Source organism: Myripristis murdjan, chromosome 9 (assembly GCF_902150065.1).
Source record: "Myripristis murdjan chromosome 9, fMyrMur1.1, whole genome shotgun sequence".
Classification (NCBI taxonomy): Eukaryota; Metazoa; Chordata; class Actinopteri; order Holocentriformes; family Holocentridae; genus Myripristis; species Myripristis murdjan.
In genome coordinates this window covers 16,369,772-16,389,432 of record NC_043988.1, presented here as the reverse complement: position 1 = coordinate 16,389,432, position 19,661 = coordinate 16,369,772, and the positions used below count along the sequence as shown (strand labels likewise).

General features: G+C 42.9%; 3 protein-coding genes across 3 annotated transcripts; 2 read left to right on the top strand and 1 right to left on the bottom strand.

Annotated features, from left to right (window-relative positions):
- Window positions 1–5,838: 5,838 nt before the first annotated feature.
- LOC115365404 (arrestin domain-containing protein 3-like) lies at window positions 5,839–8,523 on the top strand. The gene is made up of 6 exons (XM_030060393.1): window positions 5,839–6,141; window positions 6,264–6,324; window positions 6,419–6,566; window positions 6,672–6,768; window positions 7,598–7,854; window positions 7,985–8,523. Exons 1-6 carry the CDS (start codon window positions 5,883–5,885, stop codon window positions 8,111–8,113), a joined length of 951 nt encoding a protein of 316 aa, XP_029916253.1. The 5' UTR covers window positions 5,839–5,882; the 3' UTR covers window positions 8,114–8,523.
- A 61-nt stretch (window positions 8,524–8,584) lies between these two features.
- On the top strand, window positions 8,585–11,439 carry LOC115364713 (arrestin domain-containing protein 3-like). The gene is made up of 6 exons (XM_030059266.1): window positions 8,585–9,158; window positions 9,328–9,388; window positions 9,517–9,688; window positions 9,912–9,999; window positions 10,110–10,366; window positions 11,326–11,439. Exons 1-6 carry the CDS (start codon window positions 8,903–8,905, stop codon window positions 11,437–11,439), a joined length of 948 nt encoding a protein of 315 aa, XP_029915126.1. The 5' UTR covers window positions 8,585–8,902.
- A 3,899-nt stretch (window positions 11,440–15,338) lies between these two features.
- Window positions 15,339–17,366, bottom strand: LOC115364712 (piggyBac transposable element-derived protein 4-like). The gene has a single exon (XM_030059265.1). The coding sequence runs from the start codon at window positions 17,364–17,366 to the stop codon at window positions 15,339–15,341; it is 2,028 nt and encodes a 675-aa protein (XP_029915125.1).
- Window positions 17,367–19,661: the final 2,295 nt, after the last annotated feature.

Genomic DNA, 19,661 nt, shown 5'->3' with positions numbered 1-19,661 from the left:
AGAATGACCATAGAAAGTAATATTGAGTATTATGCAAAAAAAAAAAAAAAAGAGAATGTTTTTTTTTTGTTTGTTTTTCAAGAGAAGATGCAGTTACAGGAAGCATTATGTTTGTGATTTCCAAAGACATGAAAATCAAGTACTTAACTGTGAAGCCCCAAGGGAAAGCGAATGTGTTGTTGATTGAGCATTATGGATCCAGTGTTCATGTTCCGTTTTGTGCCAAAAAGACGTTTGTCTCCATTGAAAAGACAATCCTGAAAGACGGATGAGGAAGTGTTAAGTTGTTCCTTGTTCTCAAGTGTTATCCAGCTGAAATTGAGGATTTGCATACACCAAACAAAGGTGAAAATTACACTGTGTTTTGTCTCCCTCTTGATGCAGGATCTGAAATTGTGACACCAGGAGGGCATGAGCATTCCCTTGCTTTCAAACTACATGAGATTTAAGTGAGACAGAAACCCATAGCACCACATAAAATGCGAAAAATGTGTGTATTGACCCTCTCTGTTATTCAATTGCACTCAGTTTGCCTGATATATTTTAAAACCATTTCTTTATCCTATGTCTTCTTTCAGGATCTGCCAACAACCTTTAAGGCAAAACAAAACTGGTGCATTTACTTGAAAAAAGAGTGAGCAGATAGATGAGATTGGCTAGTAAAAAAAAAAAAAAGTCCATATTTGCTTCCAAAACAGACATTCCTCAGAATGTCTGTCTTGGAAGTTTTGCTTGAAATTAATCTGCAAATGATGCCGACAAACATGGAAAAAACTAAGGCACTCCATCTTTGAATGAAGTAAAATAACTTTTCGTTGAGCAAGGCAACTGAGCAGATCAATGCATATCAAGAAGACAGAGTCAGGGTAAAGTAATTCAGTGACTTTTGAGAGAGCTATTAACTGTAACTAATTCGATTAACTGTAACTGATTTTCAGTAACTCTGATGATAACATCCTCACATCATCCTTGACTTTCTCATTATCTGTTCTTATGTCACATGTATCATTCTCCTCTTTGTTTAAAATGTTGGGTTTAGGTGAATGAGGTAAATGGTGCCAGTGGGTAAAATGAACCCCCTGCCACCCCCCACCCCCACCCCCTGACCTCAGTTTAAGGCAGAACATTTCATTTCACCCAGGCTGTGATGGAGATGAGCCTGTGGAGAGAGTGCCATCCACAACCAGAAGCATGTTTCTGTCACATAAAGTGCATTCATCATGATTAAAATATCACAAGTTTTGTGTTTTAATAGAAACAAATAATACTGGGATGTTACTGCTTATTAGATTACCACAGTATATTCTACAAATTGAGATCATAAACCTATCACAAACATGAGTTGGCAGAGGTGTGTCAAGCAGTTTTGCCAAATTGAGCCAATGAGTCAGCTTACCCAAAACAATGTAATGTTGCAATGTTTCTGAAATGTTAAATATAGCCTATTTATTCAAGTTTTATTTTCTGTTGTAGACGATCCATTAGTATCTCAAGACAAAACATGCATCCATTAGTTTTTTATGACATTTGAAGTAGTTTGCCATCCAGCAGAGGGTGCTCTAAGGCTTTGCTATCACTTGGCCTACTGCATGTCCTATTGACCTACTAGTAAACTAAGCCAGTAAAATTATGTTGTTTACTACAAGATAAATGGGATGAACCTAGTGAACAAATTAAAATACATTTGAACGCATTGCATGTCATTTCAAATTCATTTGAACTTGATTTTTTAGAAAAGTGACAGCCCTATTTATACCCTTTACTCTCCAGACAGGGGAAAGATATAGCAGAACAGGCAGTTATGGAATATGAACCCCTAACCTCCATCAGTAAACCTTTAATAAAACACTGAAACTAAATAAAACACAAAACTAAACATTGTTAAAATGAAACTGACAACAAAACAAATTGAAAATTTAACAAAATGTTCAGGCTGCATTAATTTGTGCAGAGTTAAAGGTATTATTTTTTTATGCAAGACTGAACTAATTCTTCACTGTTGCTTGTTATTCCTGCCGCCACCAAGTTTGTGTGTGTGTGTGTGTGTGTGAGAGAGAGAGAGAGAGAGAGAGTTTAAGCAGCTGTACTTTCAGCCTACCAGACAGCATAAAGCTTTTCAGGATGAAGTCTTAGTTTTGTATTCTTTCCCTTTAGTCAAATAATTGTTCTCTGTCAAGAAAGGGTTAAAAATAAGCATGATTTTCAGCTTGCATTTCTGTTTTCCTCTCCTGCTGATCTCTCACAAAGAAATCACACCAAGCCATGCAAATTAAATGTCTAAATGATAATTTTGTGGAGGACTATTGCTCTTCTTTGTCAAAGACATCAGGCCTGTGAGAGAGGGTTTTTTTTCCACTAGGTGGGGCTACGGCCCTATAGGCAGCTCTGTGTGTTTTTGCAGACTGTCCTCTGGCTAAAAAACAACCTATAACAACAGTATAGTCATGTAACTTATACCTATAACGTTAGCTGTGAACATAAAAGTGCAATCTGTGTACAGTTCAGTCAGTGAATAAATGCTGCCACTCCTCAGAACCGGTGTGTGTGTGTGTGTGTGTGTGTGTGTGTGTGTGTGTGTGTGTGTGTGTGTGGCAGCTGAGCCCCACCCTCGTTGAAACACAGAGAGCCTAGAAGTAAGCACTGCCTGCTGCAAGCCTTCCTGACTGAGCTGAGGGGAGTGTTAATCTTGGTTGCCATTTGTGTTTTATTGTATTTTTTGGGTTCTACAGAATTTGTGCTGCCATGCACAGCAAAACTGCAGTACTGACACTGTTGGTCAAAATTGAGTTGTGACTATAATCAGTCTTCTGGATGTCAGTTTTATGTTGTGACAAATAATCCCACTTCAATCTTGCTCCATTTTAGAGAAATTAAAGAATACATATGGCGTTAATTACAAAGCTGAAATGCCCAGGCAGGCCGCAGTTATTATGTCATTTTGCTATCGCCAATATTTCTGGAGCTCTGAACTTTCATTCCAGCAAATTTAGGGAAATATGTTTCCCTTACTTTGTCATATTGTGGACAGGAGTGGAGGAAGTGCATTTCAGTCTGTATTTCATAGATTACATTGAGGCAGCCAGTAAAAAGTGGGCTAGAACAGATTTTTTTTCACTCAAATGTGACACTGATCTGATTCTTTTTAACACTCACATCACTGTCAGAGTGTCATTATTCATTGTTTGTCAGCAGTGGTGGACAAAACAAAATATGAAGGATCACAGTAACAACAACAGGAGACTGAAAATGTAATAGATATATTGGAAGATGCTTCAATCTTAGCCCTTTTCTGCTGTCTTGCCATCAGCCTGAAGAGCCGAGGGAGACGCACCACGCTGTTACCACAGCAAACTACTCAAGAAAATGAATGCTGCACCACTGCTTCATTAAATGTGATGGTGGACTGTCATGACAATGATGTTTTTTGTTGTTCAGCAGCATGTTGTAAATATGTAAATACTGGGTGAGATATGTCTACCCTAGGGTTGAGCCGGATACTCGGCTGAAAGGAGTATACGGTACGGATGAAGCACTTTTGAGTATTATCCGAGTAATATGAGTCAATATCTGTGCTTGTGATGAATGAAGATCCTCAGTGGGTAGCTGACTGTGTCCACGTTGTGTGATAGGCCAGTCACACACAGTGCCCCTCCCCTACACACACACAGTTCACTGCAGCGGTGCCCTGCTCACACACACACACACACACACACACACACACACAGTGACAACCTCTCACTCACTCAGGTCTGACAGCTCACGTCGCGTCTCTCCTCAGTACCTTGGTTTGTAATCACTAATAGTCAGTAGAGTTTCTGCTAAACTTGATTGGTAACAGACGCAGTGCTTTTGAGCAGACAGGCTGAATGCGACTCGCGTCGCTCTCTCACTGCCGACACACCACTCTGTTTTTTTTTTTTTTTTTAACCATCTGCTTGCTCTTACCAGCTGGTCTTAACACACACACCACTTACACCAGTGGTGCCCAACCCAGTCCTCAAGGGCTGGTTTATGTTTCAGCTCTGCTCTTTCACACCTGATCCAATTGACCGACTGCACTTGGGGACACATTCAAAGTTTTTGCAATTTTCCAGACTGACTGACCTTCAGTTCTTAAAGTAATCATGGACTGTCGTTTCTCTTTACTTAGCTGATTGGTTCTTGCCATAATATGAATTCTAACAGTTGTCAAATAGGGCTCTCAGCTGTGTACCAACCTGAGGTCTGCACAACGCAACTGATAGTCCCAACCCCATTAAGAAGGCAAGAAATTCCACAAATGAACCCTGACAAGGCACACCTGTGAAGTGAAAACCATTTCAGGTGACTACATCATGAAGCTCACTGAGAGAAGGCCAAGGGTTTGCAGCACTGTCAACAAAGCAAAGGGTGGCTAGTTTGAGGAATCTAAAATATAAAACATATTTAGAGTTATTTAACAACTTTTTCTTTACTACATAATTCCATATATCTTGCTTCATATATCTGATGCCTTCAGTATGTATCTACAATGTAGAAAGTAGTAAAAATAAAGAAAAAACATTGAATGAGAAGGTGTGTCCAAACTTTTGACCGGTAGTGTGTATAGTACTTAATAATTGCCAAAGCTGCATGTGTTGTATTCATTGATGCACTTAAGAATATTAATGTTCTGTTTTTATTAAAAAAAAAAAACTTTCTAATAAACAATAAACATAGCAACTTCTGATCAATTTCAGGCTTAAAATAACATACCGGTTAAGCCCCAACCATTTCCGGTCAAACCCCACCAACTTCTGGTTTAGGCCCCGCCAGGTCCAAGTATGGATACGGATATTGTAGATGGTTGAACGGATACAGATACAGATACAGATAGTGGTGTACTCGCCCATCCCTAGTCTACGATGTTATCAGATATGGGGCACATGTAAACAGTCAAGGCAAAATGATCAGATCTGAAAAAAAAAAAAAAATCAGAATTGGGTGACTTTCCTCTACTGTGTGAAAGTCGCCATTGATGAGAGTCTGCTGGTGTCCGGCAGCAGACATGGACTTGTGCTGCTAGCAAACTATGATTCTTATCTAAACCAACAACATTGCTCCATATGTCACATGACAACAGAAATAGTTCACATATCTTTCCATTACCTCACCATGGCTTCAAGGAAAAAGTTATGTCATGATTACATTACATTTACATCCAAACATGCTTCCTCCACATTCCCCTTAGGTGAACTAAGCCTTGGGCCAGGAGGAGTTAATGTCGCCAGACAGGGTCATCAGGTGTTTCGACCGCTGACTTTGACACCCTCTCTGGTGGGTTGGCAGTGGTGCACTGCCCATCTCCTCCTCCTGGTTTCCAGCTCAGCTCTTCTCTCCTGCTCCATAGCCAGTAAGAGGCTCTCTCCTCCCCATCCTGCGAATTGCTGTCTTTCTCTCCTTCCCCGTTATTCCCAAGACTGTGAGCATTCTCCATAATCACCTGCAGCCGACCTCGACTGGGAATAGCCATAGCCATAAGTTATGGCCCTAGAGAGAGCACGGAACATGTGATGGTAATAAACTAACTCACCCTGGAGGTTAGATGATGTCACCAGGTGTAGTTTTCACCTGGCAACACAGTCTCAGCACACTACTTTTCACTATTAGATGTCAGGCTTCACAGATTTGTGTCTGGGGTTTGGGGACTCTGTATGTGTGTCTATACACAGCCTCTCATGTGTGGCTGCAGGCATGAGCGGTATGCTACTGACCAAACTGGTTAAACAAGATTTACTTTTACGTGTATATATGTGGATGAGCTCTACCATTTAAGAGCAGCTGGGAGTTTGCTTCCCTAGCAGAGTATCATCATACTTTTGACAAGAGACGTCCTTTTTGAACAGGATATTTCTCTGAGGGAAATGACCATCAAAAACTTCTCAATCGAATATGACGCTATCAACAGCAGAAACACCTTCACAAATGGAGATACCATTGCCGGGAGAATCATCGTGGAGGTTTCAAAGGAAATTCACATCAAATCGCTGATTTTCATTGCCAAGGCAAAAGCTAAGACTTGCTGGACTGAACATTATGGACAAAATGTGCATGTTGTGCTCTGGGCCGATGAGAAGTACTATGAAATCAAGCACCACATCTTGAGAGAGGGAAGACAAGACGGTAATATGTTTTATTAACCCTGTCAATTATACAATAGACTTTTGGATAATAAGACATTCTTAACTGATTCTTTGTGGAGAGGATAATTATAGTAATGACATGTAAACAAAACCTCTTTTCAGGCTCTGGAGTCATTGGTCGAGGAAGACATGTATTTCCTTTTACCTTCAAGATTCCTGATGGGTGACTATTATTCACTGTGCTTTTTACATTTCCACTCTGATTTGTTTTGCTTGCTTGTCATTTAATATAAATTTTGGATTGCTATTCTTCATAGAAAAATACCTTCATCATTCAAAGCCAGCACAGGAAAAATCACCCATCGCCTGAAGGCAGAGCTGCATCAATCAATGAGGGTGCCAGTAAAAGCTAAAACTAGCTTCACCTTTGTGTCCAAAGCAGACATGGACATGCCTGGACTTATGGTAGGAAACTTAAAATTTTATGTTTTTTATCAAAACCTTGCAATAACAGGATTGTCTTAGCACACACTGCTTGACCACCCTTAAAGTGGGTAGTTTTTCTTTCAGGAACCTCAATATGGGTGCAAGGATAGATCGGTCACGTTCTTTGGTTCTGGAAACATCTCAATGGAGGTTCACACGGAGCGGATGGGGTACCAGCAAGGTAAGAGTCTGGTGGAGCTCATTTGTCTTTTGTCCACTAAATGAACCTGTACCCAAAGTTACCATATGTCTTACCTGTGATGGCCAAAGGTTTGTCAGCTCTCCCTGATAAGAGACATTTGACTCCACTCTCACCTATCACTGCTGCACAAGCACATGACCCATTTGACTACATGTAACTGGGCCTGTGTGTAGCTGATCCTCTGCATGCCTTTAACATGGAACTCAGAGTTTACCGGGGATTGTACCTGGGTAGACTGCACTTTGTTCAGTCTTCTTTGAGTCCAAGGCCACAGACTGTACGTGCACACCAACTCTTTGTAAAAAACCTCCCTCCCACTGGCAAAGTGGAACTGAATTATATGTTGATTGAGCATAACATTGCAAATAAATCAAATTTCCTTTTATGAGTTCATCCCCAAAAATATTCACTGCTACTGATTTGGACATGTCGTCAATTTTTTATTTATTTATTTATTTTTTAACTTTACATCATGCTATTGCAGAGACCATAAATGACTTAGGGATTCACCTTTTTGATGACCTAAAAGATGCAGATGCTCATTTAAATATTCACTGAAGTTCCCTTGTTTATTTGCTGAATTGCATTTGTAAAAATTTACCACATTTCCTTTGTTATCTGGACCACTGGTGCAGTTATGGTATGTCACTCACTGACTTACTGATTGCTTTTTTTTCTGAAATAAGATAGCAGAGCCTTCTAGTGGCAACATTAACATTGCTGACTGACAGGACTGACTTAAGTTTTAAAAAGTATTGACTTGACTCTAGGCTCAGACAGTAACTGTGTTCTTTCCCCCGTCTTACAGGTGACGCACTGAAAGTCACAGCTGAAATCAGCAACCGCTCAACTCGCTCAGTGAAGCCAAAGTTCGTACTGTATGAAAAAAAGAGTTTCTTTGCCCAGGGTCGTAGGAGAGTTAACACAAATGACATCCTGAAGCAGAAGATTGAGCCTCTGGCATCCTCTAGCAAACAGACTGTGACCAAGGTGATCAGCATCCCCAGAGAGCTGCCTCCCTCCATCTTGAACTGCTCCATCATCAAGCTGGAGTACAGGCTGAAGGTAAAGTGCACTACGGCCAACAATTAGCTTTTGGGACGTGACATGCTGAGTCTGAGTTGGTCTGTCTGTAGGCATTCAACTGGAATACTTCAGATTTTATGAACATTTCCTCTTTTTTGTCTCCATGCAGGTTGTGCTTGATGTTTCCATGACCAAAGATCCTAAGGTCAAACTTCCTATTGTAATTCTTCCACACAGAACTGGATCTGTTTCAAAAGAGCAGGAGGCATACAGCAGCAAGTCTCTGACTGCTTGGTGATAGAGGCCTGTTTGTATCAGATCCCTTAACAAGTAATACTGGCCTGACTGTATAAATACATCCAGAAGCAAATATGTTCAACCCCCTCATACAGAGCACTAATGTAAATACAATTTTTATGAGGGATTTTGATGATGTAAACTTTTTTCACATTTGCTGTATAGCATGTTACTTCAGTGCAATGATTCTACTTGTATTTGTACCTTGATTTTTGTTTTGCGGTGTTGCACCTGACGTTAAATATGACAACAAACAATAAGTGGCAATGTCCACTGTCATGTTTATGAAATACATTTACGTCCATAGGCAAAATACATTTACACTGGTAATGCATGTTCATTATGTATTATGTGCCTTAATGTCAACAGGATTTTAGTTTGAAATAACAATAAATTTGAACAAATACTGCACAGCCTTCCATGTTATGTGCTATTGTCGTAGTGTATCCTTAGGGGTCATCATGTCAGTCACATTAGCTTGCATCACTGCTGGCTCAGGTTACCTATGTGAAAATGACACCTGCAAGCTTGATCACGTGATCAGGTGTGACACAGATACAGGTTCTAGGGAATTCCAATGTGACAGCACACATGCCAGCCTTTTCTGCATCCCTGCTCATAAAGGCTCCTCTTTACTATGGATCGATTCAAACGATTCAATACAAAGGATTTTTATCGGCACAGTTTGAGGTCTGTTCCCTTGCTATGACCAGACAACCTCTGTAAAAGATTATCTGTGGCACTGCAACTCATTGATGATTCAAACCGTGACAGAGCTTAACGTCTCATCATGACTGTGAAGCAGCTCTTGCTGGAGTACGACAAAGTGAATGAACGTGGCACCCTCTCTCCGGGGGACACCCTCTCTGGGAGAGTCACGGTAGTGACCGACAAGGAAACCAAAGTGCAGTGTTTTTTGGTCAAAGCCAAAGGTAAAGCCGAGGTGATGTGGCCTGAACAGGATCGGGGAGCCTCATTGGTGCACAGTGACAAGAAGACATACTTTTATTTTGAGGATATTATTCTTCAGGATAAAAAAGGAGATGGTTTGTATAGACAGTTTTTTTTGTGCCAAGAAATGTATCTCAAACATGTTAGTCTGGCATTTTTTCCAAAGCTATTAAATATGTTATATTTTGTAAGAAGTGTCACCATCTAGGCAAGATGCAATGTTGATGGATGTACTACTAACACACAAATCAATCTTTTCATTAGGTTCTATAATCATCGGCCCTGGGAAAAATGTGTATTCGTTCACATTTGAGATTCCAAAAAGGTGTGTTTTCCATCCCTATCTGATATATTTGAATTTTTTTGTTATATAAATGTTTGAACATCCCTACACTGGTGAAATAAAATGCCCTCCTCTATTCATTTGTTTTTCATTTGTTGTATTTTTTTCAGAGATATGCCTTCATCTTACAAGGGGAAATGGGGCAAGATTATATATAGTTTGCGGGCAAAGCTGACCCAGTCAATTTGGCAAGTGCACAAAGCCAAGACCGAGTTTCCTTTTCTAACCAAGTCAGAGTTCCCCTTTGTCTCCAAGTCAGAGATGATCATCATTGGACTGAAGGTTTGAACTGATCTTGCCAAACTTTGCCTTTTCCTCTTTACTTAGGCCACTAAAAAGACTTCATTACCAATGGTGTGCCAGTTCAGTGTGTAATGGTTTCTTCAGAGACCTTCACATTTTATGATAGTTATCAAACACTCTTGTGTCAGCTGTGGAATTCATTCTAGCTTGAACTGATGCTGAGAGATTTGACTCCTTGACAGCTGTACTCTGTACCTGCCAGGAGCCACAATATGGGACCAGGATTTCATTCTATGGCTCTGGAAAAGTCACTATGAATGTTAGCTCAGAAAAAATGGGACTTAAGCAAGGTAAATGAATGAAGATGATACTATTTGGCATCTTTTGATGAATGAAATACAAATGGCTAAGCTAAAATATGAATATTGCTTTTCTGCTCTCCCCTTTCTTGTTATTATAGGTGAAACAATGGAAGTTAGTGCAGAAGTACTCAACAACTCAGCACACACAGTAACCCCTAAATTCTTCCTCTGTGAAAAGCAGACCTTCGTTGCTCAGTCACAGAGGATAGTGCACACAAATGCCATCTTGCTTGGGACGGGAGAGTCTGTTTCAGCTGCCACCAGTCGGACTGTAAGCACAGTGCTGACTGTGCCCTCACATCTCCCTCCTACCTTCTTCAACTGCTCCAAGATGAAGCTAGAGTACAGACTGAAGGTAGTTTCAACATGCAGACAAATGTAATGGGTCACTTGACTTCACGCCAGCCTCTGTTGTTAGATATTTTCTTCAAATATTGTATAACACAATGAAAATGACACATCTGCATCTTTGGTAAAGGAATGAGAATTAGTTTTTCATTAATCATCGACAACAGAAATACTTTTGATGTGATTGTAATTTGAGGTTGATTTTTTTTTTTTAAAGAACAGTTTTTGGCATTTCTGCTTTATTTGACAGTCACAGTAGAGAGAGACAGGAAGGGCAGGAGAGAGAGAGGGGATGACATGTAGCAAAGGGCCTGGGGTCAGATTCAAACCCAGGATGCTGTGATCAGGACTAAGCCTTGGTACATAGTGCATGTTGATTTATCTGCATTTATTTGCAGCCCAGATATAATATGGAGTATGACATCAGGGACAACAGCCCCATCTACTGGCTAGAGGAGGGAGGAAGAGAGAGAGAGAGCCAGAGAGAGAGAAAGAGAGTGAGAGAGAGAGAGCGAAGGGGGGGAGGGAGAGGAAGAGGCGGGGATAGGAGTAGAAGTGATATGAGGAGTCCTCATGGCTTGCCTGCACTCAAATGAGGCTACATGTAGAAGTTATCAAATTACAGGCCAACCGGTTTTGTCATGTCACCAAGTCAGATTAGGTTCAGGTCAATGCCTCGAATTAAATAAGGGCTGACAGATATACTTGAGCAACCATTTTGCACAATGAAAAACTGACATGAAGAAATTAGATCTCAATATAAAAAAAAGTGCATTTGTTGTGTCATAGTGCATGAAAAGCAATATCAGTATGCATTTTGTTTTTTTAAATGATTTTTTTTTAAAAATATAAATGTATGACTATTGCTTTGAGTAACTTGTCTTATATGCCCATCTATCCTACTGTATTTAATATATGGCGTTTGAACTAAAAATTATGTTGACTCTTGTTTATCTGTATTCACAGGTCACTCTTGATGTCCCGTTGGGAAGAGACCTTGAGATCAAACTTCCTCTGGTCATTCTGTTGGGTCAACCAAAACCGCCTAAAGAGAAAGCAAAGAGATCCTGGTTTACATAGCCTCCTGGTGAAAACAGCGCTGTTGTTCAGGAGGCAGTGGTGCATTTTGTAAGTGAACACATGTTGTATGATAGGTTGTCAGTAAGTGACAGGATTCCAAACAACAGCACCGTATCATAATTCCAGTGCCTGTGAGGGTGAGACCACTGAGTCTTTTATTGTCCACTAGATGGAGATGTGAGCCACATAGTCGCTAAATAGTAGATTAACTGGTTTTGATTAGTCATATTAAGCAAGACTGAGTGATGTCTGATTGTACCGGTGTTAGTTATACAAATACAAATGAATGAGAAACAGCTATTTTGTAATGTCATTTTTAACAAGTGTCTGACAAAATGCACAATCCTCGCTCACCCAAACCGGATGAATCCATCTTCATCTTTTCCAAGCTTTTTTCACTCCTGACCACAACGGCAGAAGGCCCTGACTGAATAGTTCACCCCAAAATGACAATGCAGTCATTATCTACTCACGCCCTTGTCAGTTAAAACTCTATTTGAGCTCTCAGAAGCACCAAAGCACCAAACTGAATTTGACAAGGCCATCTTCTTACATTCCCACAAAAAACACAACATGCCATTCAAACTTAAGCCAAATAGCATAATCCACATGTTTTGTAGCTAAATGACTTCACTGTCAGCCCATAAGCTCAGTATTTACCTCATTATTTCCTATTATATGTTTGGTAGTCCTACAAATGACACAAGGGTGAGAAGAAGAGTGGATTTTCATTTAGGGGTGAACTATTCCTTTAATAAGATGCATGTTAATACTATGACACTGATAAGCAGGGTAAGAAAGGCTTCTCCTGTATGACACGTTAGTTAATTTGAACAGATGAGAACAGTTTCCATTTAGGAAGTGCCTGCTTCCTCACCTCCTCACAATCCAGTCTCTGACTGTGAGGAATGAAAATTCATGCACTGCAGTAGAGAATCAAACAATGAATCAGTAAAGACAGAGTCTCAGCTGGGGGATTTCTCATGCTCATCCATGTCCACTTGTTCATTTAGCAGGAGAGGAAAGTATAAAACAAAGGAACATTCATGATTCTAGCAGGACATGTGTTGCCCAACCAAGGGGCTTTAAGTGAAACCAGGCTTGTGTTTTTGACAAAGACTCGGGGATCTTTCCCTGCCCAGAAGGAGAGAGCATGTTGTGAGCTGAGGGTTTTATGGTTGAGATCCATGCTGGAACCATTAAATCTGGCGATTGTGACACCACATACAGCACACCCACCTACCCATCCACCCACCCAGAGAGAGAGAGAGAGTTACAGAGCAGTGCTAGTTCTGACTCAGCAGAAGAGCCTCACGCCTCTTCACTTTCAGGTTGAACTCCACAAAAGAGAGGGAACTCATAGCAAAATCATGATACTGGCCTTATCACACCATCAGTAATGCAAAATAAGACTGAACAACATTGCTTTCAGACTCCACAGTTCTAGTGTAAGATAAATAAAATTGAAAGAAAAATAGACAGAAATTAATTACCATTACCATTTGTATCACTTGAGTCTCTATTGGACATTTTACCCAAAAAATACACTACATTTTGAATTTAATTACAATAATATATCAAATGGCCTTTATATAGCTATTTTATGTATTTGTCACTGCAAGTAACTGAAATAATTTGGGATGTATGATGAGCACACGGGTAGGCACTGAGGAGGGAGAGGAAGACGGGAAATTCTCATGTAGCAAACAGTCATGGATGTAACGTGTCACATTTTTGAAAAAAAAAAAAAAAGTGAAATACAGAGGCAAACCACCACAGAATAGAAATTTGCAGTCTGTGTTTTAGTACAGTACACAGTATGACAGCTTTCCCTAATCTTTGCCTCCTACACCTGCATGAAGGCGTCTCCATATCAGCAGTGTGGCTCATGTTTGACATAAATTCTTCAGTGGAATAGAGGAGAAGAGAGCAGAATAGAAATTTGCAGGACAGTTTGGTGTGATACAGCACAGGGTTTGACAGATTTTGCTAATCCTATCCTCCTACACCTGCATGAAGACGTCTCCAGACCAGCAGTGTGTGGTTCGTGTCTGGCATCAGTCTTGGTCTTGGCTGCCGGCTAAAGCAGAGCCTGCCTGGTAACCGGCCTGGCTCCCTGTGCAGTGTGTAGGCCCTCAGCCAGCCAGCAGCTCCCTGCACACACCACAGCCTTGCCTGATTTTGGAGAAGGGGTAAGGAGGTGTGGCCTGTGGCACCTCCCACCCCCGTAGCCAGAGCGAGTACCATGACAACCATGCGGGCCTGCTGGCGACTCCCTGTCTTCATCGGCCGCGGTTGCCATGGTAACTCCCCACGGGGCTCCCGCAGATCAGCGGGAGGGGCGTCCAGTTGACTAACCCTCTCCCAGCTGGGGAACGGCTGAGGGAGAGCAAGAGAGAGTGAAGTGGAGGAGGAGGGAGGGAGGAGGTGGTGGTGGTAGGGAGAGAGAGAGTGAGAGAGAGAGAGAGAGAGAGAGAGAGAGAGAGTGTGTGTGTGTGTGTGTGTGTTTGAGTCAGTGTGTGAATGTGTAGGATGGCACAGCAGAGCCTGAGGAGGGAGAGACGCAGCAACCCAGAACACAGCAGAGTGTGCTAGACGGCACAGTTGAGTGCTAAGAAGAGAGAGGGAGAGAGAGAGAGAGAGAGAGAGAGAGAGTGAGAGAGAGAGAGAGGGGGTGAGAGAGCGACAGAGAGAAAACACCCAGAAGGAAGGAATACACAGCAGACAGGCAGTCTGAACTACAGAAACAGGCCCATCACTGCTTGCACACAGGTTTACTAGCCTATGATAGCTCTTAAACTAATGCCATCTATGTCAAAGTGGAAAGAAAAGATTATATGAACGTACTGAGAAGCTTGGTCAGTGTGCACTACAAGTCTAAACTGTTCATTTAAATGTTCTCAAGTCACAGGAAAGCAGAGACGGCGCTCATAAAAAACACCCTAATTTAGCTAGATGTGTAAATCCTGCTGCTGAATTATTAACAGGATTCAAATGAAAGTCTGTACCCTTTAGGCTCACTAAACCATTCAGGGAAGCTCATAATGGTGCTCTTTTTAAAAAGTAAGGATGTTTCTATAATCTTTCCTCCCTCTTCTACCCATTTCAGTGACAAGTACCACTTTTTGGGTTTGGACCTGGTGTAATAGGGCCACAGATGGCTGTGCGTCTGTAGTGCGGTTGGAGAACGAAATGGCATCATTGGGTCCGTTGGCTGGAGAGTACTGAGGGGCTTTTTCTACTCTCTAATTGCTCCAAGCTGTGTCCCCTTGAAAGCCCAGAGACACACAGATTTGCATGTGTGTGAGAGGGATCAGAAGGGATCGCAGCTCAACCTACTTCAAACCAGCATTAACTTATTTAATCAGAATATTTCGCCAACATTGTTAATCTCCTTCATAATACACATCTATCCTTCTGTGGTTTGCCTTGTTTGAAATCCACATTAAGAAAGAGGTGATTCAGTTCAGTTCATCATAATGAAGTATTTATTTTGGAAAAGTAGAGAGATAAACTTCCCATAGTAAACGTTTGCTGATCTATTGTAAGTGCAGAAAAGTCTTTTTTTTCTCCTTCTTTCTTTTTCATATAAAATCCTTATCGTATTTTCAATGTATAAAAAAAGTGTGACACAAGGCAATTCTGTCAGTGTTATGGAAGGCAATTTGCCAAAACATTCTATACTAATTCAAATGATCTACAGTTTTTCCATTTCTTTTCTCTAGTAATCGTGCAATAATATTTCTTCTATCCTAAAACTAGCTCTACATAAAGTGTATGACTATATTGTGCACTCGTAGTGGCAACCTTTGGATTTACAAATCTTTTAACTGTTAAAAAATCCTTTGACACAAGTTGTTTGATTACACAAAGGTATAAAAACAAAAAAGAGTTCAGTCTTATTTATGAAACTCAGAGAAGCACCCTCCCCTGCATAGGTGGACATTGCATATCTTGCAGCCGAACACACTTTCATGTCGTAGTCCCTTGTTGGTGCAGTTCCTGCAGCGGCGAGAGCGCTCTGACATGCGCTCCAGGCGGTGTCCGTACTCTATGGGTGAATCTGCGTGTCTCTTGCGTGCTGCCCGTTCCATGCCCCTCGCCCCCTGGTAATCCCCAATCAGCTGCTGGGCCAGGCGCACCCGGAAGTGGCGCTGGGTGAACTGCTTGCCATTGAACCCGGCTGGCGGCGTGCCACCACGACTCTCCCTCAGGATGACGTAGGCGTTGACGATGCACAGGTTGACATAGAACCACAGGAAGTAGCGCCACCACTTCTTACAAGGCCGGCCGACCTGGTAGCATTCTCTTAGCTGGTCGCACAGGTCCACGCCCCTCATGTTCTCCTGGTACAGAAGCAAGGGAAGCGGCCGTGGCACCCCGAAAGACAAGCCACTGCTTCCTGAGCTGTCCACACTGTCGCTGTCCCCATCCCCTTCTGTCTCACGCTGCTGGCAGCCCGGGCTGATACCCACAATCCCTGGAGCCGAATTAGTGGACAGGCAACTAACCACCTTGACATCCCGTGTCACGGTGGCGACCAGGTTGCCGCGCTGGCACTGGTAGAACTCACCTGGGGACAGCTTGCCAACATTGCGTGGGCGGAGAACCTCTGGGTAACCTTTGCGTCCTGGCTGGGTGGGGCCGCAGGCGTACAGCCCGTCCCGTAGCAGTCTCTGGAGGAGGGGCACAGAGGTGAAGAAGCTGTCCATGAAGAGGTGGTGGTACTGGCCCTCCAGGCCTCGCACAAGGGAGGTCACGACCCTGTAGCCCAGGGAGGCCGCCGCTTCGTCCTCGCTGGGTTTTGCCACGTAGATTCTGGCCCGGTGACAGTAGCCTGACCGTGAGTCACAGAGCATCCACACAGTCAGGCCCTTCTTCAGGGGCTTGGAGGGCATGTACTGGGTCGGGGAGAAGCGTCCCTTCACAGCAATGGCGCACTTGTCGATGGTCAAACAGCGATTGGGCACATAGGCGTCCCACATGGTGTTTTCCACCACATCGAGAAGAGGCCGGATCTTGAAGAGGCCATCATAGCCTCGCTCTCCACGCACGGGCTCAGATTCACGGTCACACAGCTGGAGATACTGGGTGAGTTTTTCAAAGCGCCTGGCTGTCATTGTTTTCTTAAAGCCTGCGTTGCCAATGAAAATGTCACTGGCCCAGTACATGCCAGAGTCTGGAAGCTGATTGATGCCCATAAGAATGTTCAATCCTACATAAGCTTTCATCTCTCTGAGATCAGTGGGGTGCCAGTGGGGGTCTGACTTCCCACTCCTCCTTTGCCGATAGAGGGCGTAATTGTTTGTTTGTTCTACCATGTGTTCAAAAAGAGAATCTGGGAAGAGTATCCGGAAATAGTCACGGGTGTCAGCATCATCCCCCAGCGAATGCTGAGGGCCGCTGACAGCGGAGAATGGTTCGATTGAAATTACCTGGTCAGGTTCACCCCAGAAGTCGGGAGAAGTGCAGTCCTCGTCCAGGTCATCTTCAAAGCTGAAAAAACTCGTGCGCTCCTCCTCCTCCAAATCGGAGAAATCAATATCCGAGTCGTTTGAGGTGGTATCAGAGCAGTTATTGGAGGCAGAATAATAGCAGTCCTCTGCGTACTCCTCCTCGTCGTGCTTGATTCCATTACCAGTAACCAAAATAATGTTGCAGCCTCCTCCTGCGATGAAGCTGGCCGCGTCTGCAGTCTCCGCCGCGGCTGCTGTGCTTGTGAATCCATTCTCCCCCTCGCCGTCCTCCTCCCGCACTTCGTCTTCCTCGTCGTCCGAGTCTGGCTTTCTGAAAGGAATTTCAAACCACTTCACATCGGCCGAAAGATTAAGCGGAGACTCTTGACTGTCACACACCGTGGTAGTTTCTGTGTCCGCGCTAGTTTCCAAAATAGTAAAAAGCTCTCTCCTTTTTCTTGCCGTCGCCATGTCGGGGTATTAAAGTGTCCCTGCATGAGTCTTTTTATGTATATTTTTCCAACGTGGAAAAATAATCGCAGAAACCGGTCATTCGAAATGATTTGGCGTGCACTTACTAGCACCTCTTCTCAAAAACTTGCTGGTCGTGAACCTATGCGGCTTCTATAAGCTTGATTCTCATTGTTTCCGCTCCTGGTTTTTCTAGGCTTTGTAGCGCAGTGTGGCCGCAGACGTCAGAAGCTGCATGCATGTCCTGCTTTGTAGGGCGTTTTGCGACTGCAGCTGGTGGGGTTGCTAGTTCGCTAGGCTGGCAGATGGCCGCTTGCTGTTCTAATGCCCGCTGGCATTCACCACTATCAATAAGCCGGATACCCATCTCCGAGGCCGCGGAGAGAGACAAACCACTGCGTAAAAACCAAATATGTTCATCTCATCAAAATAATATATTGTCAGTCAAGTGTTCGACCTCTAATTTTTAAAGTGGGAAAACTTTTTAATAGCCGACACACACAAATCCTAAACTGTAAATGGTATCCTTTCAACATGAATTTTTGTTGTCTGCATTAAGCCATTTTTAAGAGTCCATAATCAACACAAATGCGCAAAGATGCACAGCAGTGGTTGAAATTGCTTTGATGGATGTTCCCATATCTCATAGGACTCTCCCATTCATTCGTTTGCTAAACACACTACACACACAGTGAACTCCGGCAGAGTAGCAGCTAGTTCATTCATAAACATGCTTCTTTCCTCTGACAGGTTCCTACATGAATCTGAAGCCCCATAGGCTATTGTGGAATTAGGGACCTCCCTCTATTCTATGAATGTGGGCAGATACTCTTATGTTTTACTCCAGGACTGAGGTTGAAGAGCTTTGCTGATGAGGTGGATCACAGATTGATCAACTGTTGTATGCATAATCCATATAGGCTTATGCAAACACCAGTTGTGTGTGGCTGTTTTTCTGTTAATGAAATACTAATTATTTTGGCTACTTTATGTAAATGTTGGTCCACTTACACTGAAAGAGACTAGTGAATTGCATGCCTATGAAATGTGTCAGTTTTAGCTGAATAATAAAGAGTTCCATAATTTACATTTCAATATAATGAGCAATTTATTTTTGCTCAATGCGTGTCGGCATATGTGTTTATAAAATGAACATCCTGCTTATTTCATGCCAGCCAAAATTTATCTTGGAGTATAGTCTCCCTCAGGTGTAACACCTTGGTGATGAGGAGAGGGAGCTCGAAATAGCCTTTGTAATATTTGATGTGACACAAGTCAAAAGTGGATTGTTCTATTAGCAGCAGGCTAAGGCCTCGCATATTATCCCTTCTATTTTCCTGTCATCACAATGTCATCATAAATTAAACACAACATAGGCACTGTGTAAATGTACACTAATGCAATACTCCTGCCACAGCATTATTAATCACGCATAAAATGCAACTTGAATCAGTTTCACTACAAGATAAGGTTGAAAGCTTGCAAAAATGTCCCTGTCTCTGTGTTTGACTTAAAAAAAACACCCTCGTCATGGATTCCTCGCTCACTAGGGAGGAGGCTAGTTAAATCATGTCTTCTTGTATGGGGGATGGGCTGCAAGAAAGGGTCCTTCCAAATTCTTTTAGCTGCGGCCTGAGTCTACATGGCTGGCTGAGCACTGGGTTGCTGCCCCTGGGCCCTGCAGTGGAGGCACGATTTATGTGTCCTTCCTCACGAGCTTATTGCACAGATTCTTGTTGTCTCAGTAGTATCATATTGCCTCTGTGAGCCAGAGGCCTCACTGCTATTTTATCTGCAGAGAAGGGATTGAGGCTGTGACTAGCAGTGTGCACTGGGAACCAGTATGTTGGAAAACAGTGGAAAATGGGAGAGGCTGTGGTCCTCCTGTGCTTAAAGATATCCAGCCCAAAAATAGAAGTAAGGGGAAAAAAATGGCTCACTCCAGCGTTTCCAGGCCCCTGGAGCAGAGTACTGCAGCAGACCCCTCAGAGACTCCCGCGGTGGGGTGGAGAGACGCCGACCAATGGGGGCTCAGATGTTCTGTGTGAGTGTGTGTCGTGTGTGTGTGTGTATGTCTGCCTGTGCGGCTAACTCAGCTTCTGCACAGCTCAGATGCTTCTCTCATGGATGAGTTCAGAGATGATCCCTGTTTGTGTGTGGGTGCGTGCACACGCATGCTCGCGAGTGTGTGTTATGTGTGTGTGTGTGTGTGCGTGTGTGTGTGTGTGTGTGTGTGTGTGTGTGTGTGCATCTGCCGGCATGTGAGCGAATGGTGCAAGCACTGCAGCCCCAGCT